Source organism: Pantherophis guttatus, chromosome 3 (genome assembly GCF_059756535.1).
Source record: "Pantherophis guttatus breed Tessera chromosome 3, ASM5975653v1, whole genome shotgun sequence".
Classification (NCBI taxonomy): Eukaryota; Metazoa; Chordata; class Lepidosauria; order Squamata; family Colubridae; genus Pantherophis; species Pantherophis guttatus.
Window position 1 is genome coordinate 83,533,719 of NC_142065.1, and position 14,146 is coordinate 83,547,864.

The window sequence follows — 14,146 nt, forward strand, 5'->3', positions numbered from 1 at the left end:
GAAGAGCCTTTTCCATTGTGGCCTCGTCCCTGTGAAACACTCTACCGGAGTTGAAAACTGTTCCCATCCTTTTGGCCTTTTGGCAGGGTATTAACATTTGGTTTTGCCAGCTGGCTTAGGGTCCTGAGACTGGTGCTCACCACTGGATGTGATTGACGGGGTAAGAAGACCTCATACCTGTATCATCTGTCTCTTGGTTCCTGACTTTTTGCATAGTTTAAAAATTTTAGCTGCTTTTCTATTTATCTTTTTACGTATCCGTAAGTCACCTAGAATCCCAGAGGAGATGGGTGGCATATAAATAATAAAATAAAATAGCTGTAGATTTATGGGGGTTTGCCCATTCACAAAAGGGCTGCCACAGGAACGCTGATGTTATTACAAAACATCAATATTTTCAGAAAGCAACCTTTTATATACAGTGATTTACTTATCTCTGCCTTTTTCCAGGGTAACAAAGCCTATTTTTTTTCACACAAAGAGCTGGGCTGAAGCCCAATCACTAGATTATATCAGTAAGGGATTATTACCCAGACAGCTAACTGACTAAATGCTCTGTTGAACTGGATAGTCCTTTGAACGGATGCAGCGTAGCTCTTCCTATATTCTTATGATAATAGAATCTTCTGTATATCATTTAATTAAAAATCAGTGTTCCACAGAGAATGTAAAAGACTTGGAAAGCACTTTTCCCTGCTAACTCGTAGTGCGGCAGGTAACATTCTATCTTGTCTCTAGCCACCTATCTCAATGTAATCCATAGGGGTTGAAGCTCATTTTTAATAGTAATTTTTATTTAAAATTACAATTAAAATGATAAAAACTAATATAAAGTAAAACAATAAAAAGAAAAAAGTTCAGGAGAGAAAAGTAGCACAAAAAGTAGAAAAGAAATGAGAATATACTAAGGACTATTAAAGGATTGACTTCTGTTTTCATCACATATAAACAATTTTAGTAATCTATCTCTTTCTCTTAAAATACAATTAAGTTATCTCTTCTTTCCATATCCTTGTCATTTAGTCCTAATCAGCAGAGTTCCATTGAGAGTTATCAGAGATAGCAACATACCTATTTTTTTCCCTTTCATTAATTTATTTTTTTTAAAAAAAGAATTTAGGTCCTGAAACTTTTATTTAAAAATTCTTTTGCTAAGTATTAAAGGTAATTCATCAGATATTTTGCTAAGGAATGAAGGAAACTGACCAAGTGCTGTAAAACATGTGGAGCCAAAGGTTCACCTCTAAAGCAGTCTGAAAATGATTAGAAAAAGTATGCAAACACAGTGTCCTTTTGACACTGCCCTAAATTTTCAGCAAAGATGTCTATTCCCTCATCTCCCAGAGCTACCAACCTGCTGTGGACTGCTTATCTTGCAGTCTCTTCGAGAAGAGCAACTGTATGGAGCACTTGTGGGCAATCTCAAGTCCTCTCCTTGTCCGGAGAGACATTATAAAGACTTCGTATACTCGCCGACTCTTTCATTCTGTGGCAGTCACTAGCTCCACATCTATCTGCCATTTCTTCACTGGGAAGGGTTTGAAATTTCAGAGCAATTTTCCTCTGCTGTTGCTATCTGAAGTCCCTGAACTAGAGATAAAAACACTTTGCAGGAATAAAACCTGCACCCTGCAAAATACCGAATTATGCCTCTTCTGATACTTGTAGTGCTAGTTCCTATCAGATTAAATGGCTCTGAAATTAGTTCTAGATGCATAAACACACAATAAAATAGATAAGCAAAGACTGAAAACATGCTCACTGTTTTATTCGTAATAGCATTTTTATTCCTTGTCCTAAATTCGCTAGTTGCTGCCTGTTGGGCTAACCATAACCAAGCATTGCTTACTACGCAAGTTAGCCTATTATGTGTCAGTCACTCAAGTTCGTGGAGCAAGTTGACAGGTTGCAAATATAACTTCAAGGAATTATTAGGGCTATACAACATTCAGATTCCAGTCCAAATGCTTTGGAGAATCTGGGGCTGCAAACACAGCATCTGTTTGCAAAAGATAAAACAGCTGCATGTTTTCCCAGGGCTGTGTGGTAACTGCTGATGCATTTGATTATAATGCTCTTAGTTACAGGTACAATTTCATTTTATGTGTGCTAGCAATGTTTATAAACTTATTTGCAAGCCTCTTCTTGTAAAGTGTTTTCAGGCTGAATTTCTAATTAAGTTCTAAGCACCTCTATCATTTGATGTTTCTCAGACTAGTTATCTACTTAAACAAGTCTTCCGATAATATGGAATGAAACAAAATAGGAAACCTATTCCAGCTGAAATCAAGATTTAACAATACTTACAAAAGACACATTGAGCATTCCCACTGATTGCAGTAGTCCTATTTTAACTAACTCCAGATTTCACCTCAAATATCTCAAAATACCCCATTTGGCAAAAAGTTTGATAAAATTACAATGGTTTTAGATCAGGGGTGTCAAACTGGTGGCCCGTGGGCAGGCGTGAAATCCTCCCGGTTTGGACCGGATTGGGTGATCTGGTAGCGATTGTGGTAGGTGGTTTGGAGAACCAGTAGCGATGGCAGCGCGAGGCTCCGCCCACCCACCTGAGTGTCATTACTTCCTTGTTTTAACCAGGAAGTAATGTGCCAGGAAGGTTTTGCGCATGCACAGAGGGTCTGCACGCGCATGTGACTTCTGAACCGGTAAGGAAGGTTAAGTAGATTTCACCCGTGTCCGCAGGCCATATGCGTCACGTGCCCAGCTCTGTGAAGGGAAAAAAAAATTGCGATATGTTGCGTGACAGCAATGTGACGCCGCGAGTTTGACACCTGTGTTTTAGCTAAACCTAAAAAAGAATATCCAGACACAAGCAACTGTGACCAAAACAAACTCTCAGCTGGATACATTGCAATCTAAATTGCTGTTGGCAGATTTAAAGGAGAAAGAACTTGGTTTGGAAACCGCAGGTTTGTTGGAGAAGGCTGAAGGGGATATGGGTTCTACAGATTTGGAGTTAACAGAATTAGTGAGTGATGAACTGGACTTTTTTGAGCAGACTGATGGTGATTGGGGGTTATAGGACATGTCAAATTTTTCAGCTTTCAATTTCCAAACATTAGGAGTGCTCAAAAGTTGTGACATGCCTTGGGGGTTGTAACGATATTTTGGTTACGTTAATATGTATTAGATGTGCTTCGTAAGTAACTACATAAACTATAACTTTTTAACATTTTGTTTGTTTGGGGAATAAATTTACTATATCTACCTGGAAAACAATTTGGACTGGACATTTTGGAGAAAATGGATCGACAACTGAGGTTTATGATTTTGGGGAATAAGACACAATTGTTTAGGAAGGTTCTCAACCAAAATCTTAAGGAAATGTTTTCCTATTAAGAATCAAACAAAGGTATTTGATCTTCACTGAAAAAAGTGAATTATGAGTTTTCACACTTACAACCGTCGCAGCATCCCCATGGTCACATGATCAAAATCCGGATGCTTGGTGACTGAGTCATATTTAAGACGGTTGCAGTCTCCCACTGCTCCAGGGTCATGTGATCACCTTTTGTGACCTTCTGACAAGCAAAGTCAATGGGGAAGCCAGATTAACAACCATGTTAGTAATTTAACAACTGCAGTGATTCACTTAACAACTGCTGCAAAAAAGGTCATAAAATGGATCCAAGCTACTTAGCAACAGAAATTCTAGGCTCAATTGTGGTCGTAAGTAAGGACTACCTGTAGAGGTAAAGGTTTATAAATTCTGGGCCTGCTTTGCAAGGGGGAAAACTAATATATTGTTCCAATATATTTATCAGTATTCAACTAGAGGGGGACAATATATGTGTTTGTTTTTGTCTTTATCAATGCACATTCTTTCCCTTTTATTGTTTTGCCTATCTTTGTTTTGTTTTAGTAAAATTTCTTTCCCTTTTTTCTCTTTCTCTGTTTGTGTTTTATCTTAATTTTCTTAAATAAAAATTTACTTTAAAAAAATGCTCCTACTGCTATATAAGGAGCCCGCAGTATTTTTCAGACACCTTGGAGTTCCTTATAACACCAGAAGAATAAGAAACAGGAATCAATTTTTGCTTCTAGTGCAGTGATAAGATGTATGGTTGCTATGGATTCATTAGGCTTCTGAACTGAATGGAGGCCGAGTGGTTGCAATGCTCAAAACTGACTGCTTTTCTTGAGTAAGTTACATTATTGTAATGCATGTTAGAGGTGGGCAAAGGCCATTTACAACATTATTGCAGCATTATAAAACTGGAGAACGGCTGAGCATTTTAGGAAAGTTACAACAGTACAGGGAGATACTTAAGTGGCTGGGCTTAGTTTTGCAAATCTTTTCTCTTGCAAAGGAAAAAAAAAACCATCTATCCGTGAAGAGTTTTTAAGCACACAACATTTGTATTATTACCTTTGGGGCATATCTCTAATCTACAGTTGAGAAGACACACCAGGATAGGAAGAGACTGAAGGAATAAGAAGGATCAGCAAGCCTTCCGATGTGAGTAATGCTTTGATTTTGATCTGGAAGACCAGATTTTCAATTCTTTTGCATTTCTCAGTATAATTAAACACTCTTGATTATCCAGATCTCTGCCTTTCAACTGACATTCCTTGTGAAAAGATGTGTACTTTCAGCATGTGTCAGATGGTAACAACTTCAACTGCGAGGAAATGCTACAGCATTGTTAAAAGAACAATATTCTTTAACGAGAAACACATCCATAGGATATGTGTTATAATATGAAATTAGGTGCCTTTCAGAGGTGGTATTCAGCCGGTTTGCTCAAACCGGTAGCGGAAATTGCCCTGGTCCTATGCCATCCTATTTAGGCACGTTTTTGAGGCCAGGCACATGCACGGAAGGCTGAGTGTATGTGTGGACGGGGCACTTGTGAGCAAAGCGCGCACGCATGCACCAGTAGTGGGTTTCAAATATTTTTACTACCGGTTCTGTAGGTGTGGCTTGGTGGGTGTGGCATGGCTTGGTGGGTGTGGCTTGGTGGGCATGGCAGGGGAAGGATACTGTAAAATCTCCATTCTCACCTCACTCCAGAGGAAGGATATTATAAAATCTCTATTTCCACCCCACTCCAGGAGAAGGTTACTGCAAAATCCCCATTTCCTCCCGATCAGCTGGGACTTGGGAGGCAGGGAATAGATGGGGGCGGGGCCAGTCAGAATTTTTACTACCGGTTCTCCAAACTACTCAAAATTTCCGCTACCAGTTCTCCAGAACTGGTCAGAATCTGCTGAAACCCACTTCTGGTATGCACTCATTTGCAAACCGGTAGGGAAAGTAAGTGAGTATTACCCCCAGTGCCTTTGCAATAGGAAAGATCGTTCAGACATTGTACGGAGGGTTCATTTGTTCAAAGAATCCAATTGTAAACCATACTTTAGGGGAAGGAGTGGCAAATGCCTCTCAGTGACCCTGCTGAGCATAAATAGTGTAGGGCAGAAAACCTGCAGCATAGTAAGAATGGCACCCTAGCTGGGTGCCATTTATTGGCACCCAGCTAGGGTGCCAATAAATATTGCTAGAGGTTGTCATTTGTTTAGTTTCGTTTGTAAAAAGAGTAGCTAATCCCCTTTTTTAGAATTTCATACTGGATTAATAAATACTTGAAGAGGTAAACTGTAGTTTAGTGGATTGGATCCATAATTAGGAATATAATGAAATTTTACTGAAAATTACAGTCGACCATTTAAGATAGTTACTGTTAGAAACTGATCTATAATCCCTTTCTACTTTGTTCGTTATATTGGCTATACAAGTACAGAATAATAAGCCGCTTTTGATTTCTGGCTGGTTTAAGGGTTGGTTTTGCAGGAAAGTGTGAATAAAGCAACTGTTTGTCCCACTGACACATAGCTTGTTCCCAATAACCCAGATTGCTGGTTTATATACAAGGTCTGTGCAAACATGGCTTTGAAAGAAATCAAAGCAGCGTATCTCTCATTTATATCCCCTTTCTGACTTGAAAACTGCTTATCCTTCAGCATTTTGGAAATGTTACTTTGTGAGGAGATTAAAGGACCAAGAAGACTAGGAGCCTTGGTAGTACAGTGGTCTAAAGCATCCTGTTATTAAGACCAGCTGCCTGCAATTACTGCAGGTTCGAATCTCGCCAGGCTCAAGGTTGACTCAGCCTTCCATCCTTTCTAAGGTAGGTAAATTGAGGACCCAGTTGTGGGGGCAATAAGCTGACTTTGTATAAATATACAAAAGGATGAAGGCTATTGCTTAGCACATTGTAAGCCGCCCTGAGTCTCCGGAGAAGGGCGGCATATAAATCAAATTAAAAAAAATAAAAAGACTTGATTAACTTCATAATATGAAGGCAAGGCAGATGACAACTCTACCTTGAATCTGCAGGCTACTGTCTAATTTTAATACTGATTAAAATTTGTCTCTATTGATTCAAAATTGCCCCCCTGACTCACCATCTAAAGCGATAGGGGATTAATCTGCAGATTAGATCTGGCAGTCTTTCTTCTACAGCCCGAGAAAGCAAAACTCTCCTATCCTGAAGCTTCCTTGAACTAAGCAAAAAATTAAATATATAAATAAAGATGCTTTGTGCTTTTTAAATCAAGACTGCCCTCTGTTGATAGAGAACTTAAAAGCAATATGTGTGTGTGTGTGTTTGCATGTGTGTACACAACTGACTATGAAGTGCATCTAAGAAAACAAAGAAAACAGCTCTATTTTTAAACACTTCTTTTTAGAAGCAAACTATATAGAGACATCACACAATTGCATATTGTTTTTAAAAAGCTGTTTTACCTCTTCATAATAGTGGAGATTATTTTCTGCCATGTTGCCAAATGCTGATTTCATATCGAGACGCAGGCTCTGCTTCCATCTATCCCAATCCGCTTGCAGAGCATTATTGGCGCATTCTAATTTATCTTCAAGTTTTCCAATCTCTTCAGGCAACTAAAAACAAAACACATTAGACTAAAGTTAAGAAGCTTGGCGAAAATATCAACATCAGGAATGGAACATTAATAGCATCATAACAAGGATCTTGCTCCGTTCCAAAAATGAAGTCGAGTCTCCTTTTCTCCAACCTATTTTCTTCTAGGAAACTATGGGGTTCCTTAGAAGTTTATCAATGATCTGTCACTAAGCAGATCAGTAATGCTTGACGAGATTTCCTGAGACTGCTTACCTACTGCTATTGACTACCTCCTATTGTTTGCAGCTGCAGTGGAGTGTTATTTCTCTTGTAGAGGCACTCTTAGTTCATAAAGGGCAACAGCGAGTCCCTGTAGAGTGTGTTTGTTTGTTTCCTGGCAGGGCTCCTGGCTTTTAACAGCAACAGGACTGTCAAAAATCGAGCAGGTTAGCTTTTCCCCAGTATGGAGGTAGAAGCCTCTTTTAGAATCTCATACTTCCCAACTGCCTACTGTACCTGGACTTGTACAATGCAATTTATTGTTCCTTTGGATCTACCCCTCAAAGCATCTTTGAAGACCTGGCCTGGATGAGGTCTTCAAGGTCTGAAATTTTTTGGGCATGATCAGGACTGGAGGAGCTTGAAAGAGCTGCACGACCAAGTCCTTTGAGCACCTCTGGTTTCTTCACTGCCTTGGGAGGAATGGCTCCAGAATGAAATAAATGTAGATTTTCTGTTTAGCCTACCTAGATCGGTCTCTCCTTGTGATGTATCCTTTTTGTTGAATTTCAGATTACATGGTCCTTGCAGGAAGGACACTCATGCTTTGGTCATCTCTTGGTTGGATTACTGCAATGTGCTCCATATGGGGCTACCCTTGAAAAGTATTTGGAAGCTACAGCTAGCAAAGAATGCAGTGGCATGGACCATTCTGGAGGACCCTAGGATGATGCATATAACACTGCTATTGTGTGAGCTAACATTGGTTACAAGTTTGCTTCTCGGTCCAATTATCTTTAAAGTCCTTTATGGCATGGCCCAGTGTATCTGTGGTGCTATCTTACTCCAATGGGACTCCCTTCAACAGAAGAGGCTTGCTGTGGACTACGTATGTTAAGGAATTTCAACTGGAGGGGTCAAGGAGAGCCTTTTCTGCTGTGGCCCCAACCTGAGGAACATTCTACTATCAGAGATGGGATTTGTTCGCAATCCTGGCTTTCTGGAAGGGTCTTAAAACCTGGTTTGGCCAGATGCCTTGAGGCCCCGTTAGAGGTGCTCCTTGTTCGAGATGGTTGATGGGATAAGAAGAAAACCTCACTTTTGTGCTGTCTGTCCTCTTGGTCTTAGTTTTTAATGTAACCCTTAATTTTAATTGTTTTTATATTTAGCTGTTTATTGTTTGTAAGCCGCACAGTGGCTTACACACCTTATCAGTGAGATGGATGGCATATAAATTTAATAAATACCTAATAAATAAAAAATAATTCTTTAAAAGTGTAATCTGCAAAGAATTTGTCAGTCACCCTTAAAAGGTATCGGTAAAAGTTCCCCTCACACATATGTGCTAGTCGTTCCTGACTCTAGGGGGCGGTGCTCATCTCTGTTTCTAAGCCGAAGAGCCAGCAATGTCTGCTGATGATTCCGTGGTCATGTGGCCGGCATGACTAAACACCGAAGGCACACGGAATTACCTTCCCACCAAGGTGGTCCCTATTTTTCTACTTGCATTTTTACATGCTTTCGAACTGCTAGGTTGGCAGAAGCTGGGACAAGTAACGGGAGCTCACCCTGTTACGCGGCACTAGGGATTCGAACCGCTGAATTGACGACCTTTCAACCGACAAACTCAACATCTTAACCACTGAGCCACCGCATCCCCCAATCACTCTTACTTCATGCCAAATGAGGCTTCATCTTAAACAAGAGGGTTCATTTGATTTCAGTCCAATTATAATTATAACATAACTGTGATCTGTAAACGGTTTAGTGATACAGTATATGTAAAACTATTATGGCATTGTATCGTGTGCAAATCATGTCACTAATTCATTCCAGAAATTATGAGCGATACTGAAAGTTTGAGTCAGGCTCCTGTATTAACCCGGGATTACTTCCAAACTTTCATGTCTGAGCCAGGCTTCCGAACTATGATATTTTTGATCCAAATTCAATAGTCTATCAATGTTAACACTTTACAGGTATAAAGAAAGAAAAGAAAGTTGATAGCAGACAAAAGATCCTAAAAGGGGTTGCCTGCAAACAAACCCATATTATGGACTTCAAGAATAGAGCTATTGTATTTCTTCCATGACAATTCTAATCAGAACTGTTTTGTTAGAAATCATAGTTGTACTCCCCATAAGGTCAATTTTATGTCCAATTCAAAGACAATGCACTACATTGCATTTTCATCTTTGCAATTCTGTCTATTTTGCACAAATGCCCTTCAAATAAAATTTGGGGACATGTCATTCACTGTCAACATTATTTCTAGGTCTCAGTTTTCAGAGGTGAAGTCAATTGGACAGTTGTGTAGAATTCATAAAAAACAACCAGTCCAAGTAAGGGAAAGGGGAAGATTCAGAATGGAGGGATCAATAAAAGTATATTCCCATCTCCTCATCTGTTATCTTGTCAGGGGCTGCAGACTTCCCATATGCAATATAGAGAGAAGTATCATCTTCCACGACATACGACCATAATTGAGACCAAAATTTATTATTAAGTGTGACATTTGTTAAATGAGTTTTGCCCCATTTTACAAACCTTTCTTGTCACAATTGTTAAATGATTCACTGCAGTTGATAAGTTAGTAACCCCGCTGTTAAGTAAATCTGCCTTTCCCGTTGACTTAGCTGGTCAAAAGGTTGCAAAAGGTGATCACATGTCTTTGGGACACAGGAATGGTCATAAATATGAACCAGTTGCCAAGCATCTGAATTTTGATCATGTGATCATAGGGATGCTATGAAGGTCGTAACTGTGAAAAATGGTTGTGTCACTTTTTTCAGTGACACTGTAAGTTTGAATGGTCACTAAATGAACTGTTGTAAGTTGAGGACTACCTGCATACGCTAACAGTCAGAACAAAGACTCCCAAGACATTTTGGGCAGCCAACTCTCCCTTTCTTGCTCTTGCTCTTGCTGGGAGCCAGAGAAGTGCATAGCAGTGATTTTTGTCCCAATTTATATAATCATTTGTATTTGCATTTAGAGTTTTTCTTTGAGAACTCTGAGCCGCTTAACTGGGAGGGTCTCTCCTCATTTTTGTCCCGTAGCAACAATCCTGTGAAGTAGACTTGGGTGAAGAAAAGAGACCAACAGAAGTCACTTAGCGATACTGTGGTTAAAGGAGACTTTAATCGGGAATGTCTTGATTCTAGTCTAACACCATAATCACTTGCTACACAACAGATGAATTATAACCTGGTAGGTTTTTACCATTGGATGGTACTTTGGATGTCAGCACCAAAGTGGGTTTTGCCCACTTTGGATGCTGCCATAAATTGATGGAATGAAATTTGAGCAATATGATCAGGGCTCAGGAGGGAAGTGGTGATGGGGGAGAGACTCCAGGAAGGGTTGCATGCAGTCTGCAAGATACAAATTGCTCATCCCATTTTTCCCGAGGATATTAGTTCCTCTGCAAACTATTTATTTATGAATGTTTGACTGCAGATTGTAGTTTTGATATGCTCATTTCCTAAGAAATTTTGCAAATATTTTCAAATATTTTTGCTTCCACCCTTGAAGTCAGACTGATGTTTTGCATATTCATTTGTGCTCCTTTTTAAAAAAAATATGAAATGTGGGAAATTCATGGTTTAGCCTGTGTCCAATAGAGGTTCTTCCAATAACAGTGATAGGGAAGAGATTTTAGCATGCTTTCCTGAATTTTTGAACTAATTGGATTGACAAGTTTAGTAGCATCAGTCGAGTTTCCTTAGCGAAGGAAATATTAAATACAAGTTTAAAGACTGATTTTTTTTTCTTTTTGGAATAAGCAGCAAAAAGATGATTAGAATCTTGATTTTGGAAAGTTACAAGGGTGCAGATAGATTTTAATTAATATTTTGGAATTAATTATTCATAGAAGGAAAATAAGCATACTATAATATTTTTTTACTCCTTCCAATTATTCTGAGACTGAGATTTGGACCTATAAGTCTATAAGACTACATTTTCCTTATAAGGAAAACCTTTACAAAATATTTATAAGGAGAACCTTTACAAAATGTTTTATCAATGGCATCTGCCACCAGCGAGATTGGCCAAGATGTTCTTCAACAGGTCCCCGGAATGCTGGAGGTGTGGACATAAACAAGGAATGTTCTACCACATGTGGTGGACCTGCCTAAGATCAGAAAATACTGGTATAAGATAAAAAAGTGGTTGGAAGGGATAACTGAACAAAGGATAGAGATGAAGCTGGAACTTCCGGGTGAGGTTCAAGGTGCTGGTGATTACCTATAAAGCCCTACATGGCTTAGGCCCGGGGTATTTGGTGGATCACCTGCGGCCAGCAACAGCTCCCCATCGCCCCGTGCGCTCACATAGAGAGGGCCTACTTGGGGTTCCGTCAGCCAAACAATGTCGGCTGATGGCCCCTAGGGAGCGAGCTTTCTCTGTGGGCGCACCTACCCTCTGGAACCAGCTCCCCTTGGAGCTCCGGGTAGCCCCCAATCTTCGCTCCTTCTGCCGTGACCTTAAAACATGGCTGTTTCGCCAAACTGGCCTGGACTGTATGGGGTTTTTAATGGGAATTTTAATTTTAATTTTAGTTTTATAGTTGAATTTTAATTGTACTTGTTGTTGTTTATCGCTGTGAGCCGCCCTGAGTCCTTGTGGAGAGAGGGCGGCATATAAGTCCGATAATAAATAAATAAAATAAATAAAATAAACTTTTCCTTTTGGGCATTTTTGAAGGGAACATGGAGAAAAAATTACAATATATAACATTACATATATTAACTGCAAGTAGAATTGTCCTAGCACAGAATTGGAAACAATCAGATATTCCTCCAGACCAAATTATAATAAAAAAAATTTATGACTTTGCAGAAATGGATAGACTGTCTATGGAAATGAAGGAAAGGGAAGAAACCGAGTACTATCAAATTTGGAACAGATGGTATTCCTGGCTTGAGAATAAACGCAAAACCTAAGGGATAATATGTAGAAGGTAAAATTGTTGAAAAAATAATTCAAATAAGGATGTAATTTAAGATACAGATATATAGAATTAGAATTCTTGTAAATATGTTTGTTATGATAGAGATACCGATATGGAAAAGCTGTCATTAGTGTTAAATTTTTGCTATGTCTTTTTCTTTGTTTTTTGTGTTGTTGTGTTTTTTGTATTGTGTGTTTTATATGTTGGAAATTCAATAAATATTTTTTTTTAAAAAAAATACACTTTCCTTTTTTTATTTCAGTGTTTACTACAATCCATTTTCAACTTGTGGATCTTGATCTTAGCAGTACTATTGCAGCATCTGATTCCACTTCAAACCACATGAGGTAGGGGATGGAACTGAAGTTATACTGATTTATATTGATTTAAGACTATTTATTTAACAACATCTTGATGTTACGATGGCTTCAGAAAAAGTGATTTATGACCCATCCTCAAAGCTATGATTGTTGCACCATACCCCCGATCAAGTGATTGCAATTTGAGCACTTGACAATTGGCTTGCATTTACAGGTAGTCCTCGACTTACAACAGTTCATTTAGTGACCCTTCCAAAACAGCACTGAAAAAAGTGACTTATGACCATTTTTCACACTTATGACCGTTGCAATATCCCCACGGTCATGTGATTTACATTCCAATGCTTGACAACTGGTTCATATTTATGACGGCTGCAGTGTCCCAGGGTCACATGATCATCTTTTGTGACTTTCTGATGAACAAAGTCAATGGGGAAGTCAGATTCACTTAACAATGGTGTTACTAATTTAACACCTGCAGTGATCCACTTAACAAGTGTCACCAAAAAAATTTGCTAATTTTTAATGGAACTTTTAACAAAGTATATTTAATTTGGTTGCCTTTCATGCTGTCTGTTGAGGTTTGTGGAAAATATAGGGCCTATGGATGTTGCATTTTACATATCTAATTTATGGCTCGGTGCAACTTGTGAACCCAACTATGCCATTTATTTAGCAAATTAAGATTAAGCAAAGGTAGTATATGACCCTAATCACTGAATAGTTTTGTGTCTGTTCTCTCAGCCTAAACTACTCATTTTTATTACAATACAAGGATAAAATGATGTAACTATTTATGCTGAAGTCTCGAAGAAATGTTAAAATTAAAATACAATTATATAACTACTATTACTACTACTTAAACATTTGTGTTGGAAGCTTATACCAAGATGCTTCCAGGTTGAAAGGATTAGCCGCAGTGGTGGTATTCAGCTGGTTATATTTGGTTTGGGCAAACTGGTAGTGGCGGCTGTGGGAGGCTCCGCCCACCTGCCCAGATGTCATCACGTCTTGCTTTTGACGCTCTGCGCATGCAGGCAGAGCGGGCACACACACTCACATTTGCGAACCGGTAGCGAAGGTAAGTGAATACCACCTGATTAGCCGGTGACATCACTGATGCCCAGGGGACGCCCGAAGGGCCCCTATCGTGTCTCTGTTATTTTCCCTCTGAAGTGGTACCTATTTATCTACTTGCATTTACATGCTTTCAAACTGTTAGGGAAAATTGATGGGAGCTCATTCCATCATGCAGCTTGCTCTCGGGTTTCAAACTGCTGAAGTTTTGATCTCTCAATGGTCTTTTGACTCAGCGTCCTAACCACATGAGCCACCCTAACCCATTATATAACTTAGGTCTTCGTTATAGTTTGCCAGTTAGGAATGCCAATTATACTTAACTGTCCTTATATCTCTAATTACCAGATTAATTGAGCAAAAAGCTTAGATGACAACTGATCCTGAAATAACATGATAAAGAATGAGTTTCTTTTTTTGTATCTTTTCTACATTAATTGTCCAATTCGAACTTATCAATTTTGGGGCATTAGTATTTGTTTCAAAATCACCATGTACATAACTATAGTAATATATTGCTGCATTTTTCTTTTAAATTCGTAAATGCCTTTCTCTGTGCCTCTCCCCTAAGATCCTTCAGAATGGATTTGTTTTTTATTATGGCATTCTGAGCTGTTAATGGCTAATAAATACAAAGTCCATGCCTTGAGGTGGGGCAAAGTTCAAAGACATTTGCTGCTATGCTTCCT

General features: G+C 39.0%; 1 protein-coding gene across 2 annotated transcripts in view; it reads right to left on the bottom strand.

The window, feature by feature from the left end:
- The window catches only part of SNX7 (sorting nexin 7), a 59,918-nt gene that overhangs the window by 6,643 nt on the left and 39,129 nt on the right, over positions 1–14,146 (bottom strand). The window contains exons 8-9 of one of the 2 annotated variants that reach the window (XM_034437261.3): positions 6,773–6,925; positions 1,748–2,730 (exon numbers count right to left, since the gene is read on the bottom strand). In XM_034437261.3, coding sequence (XP_034293152.2) covers positions 2,680–2,730; positions 6,773–6,925 — 204 coding nt within the window. In that variant the 3' untranslated portion in view covers positions 1,748–2,679. Of the gene's footprint in view, positions 1–1,747; positions 2,731–6,772; positions 6,926–14,146 lie in introns of those variants that run through there. The other variant, XM_034437260.3, reaches the window with a different exon arrangement.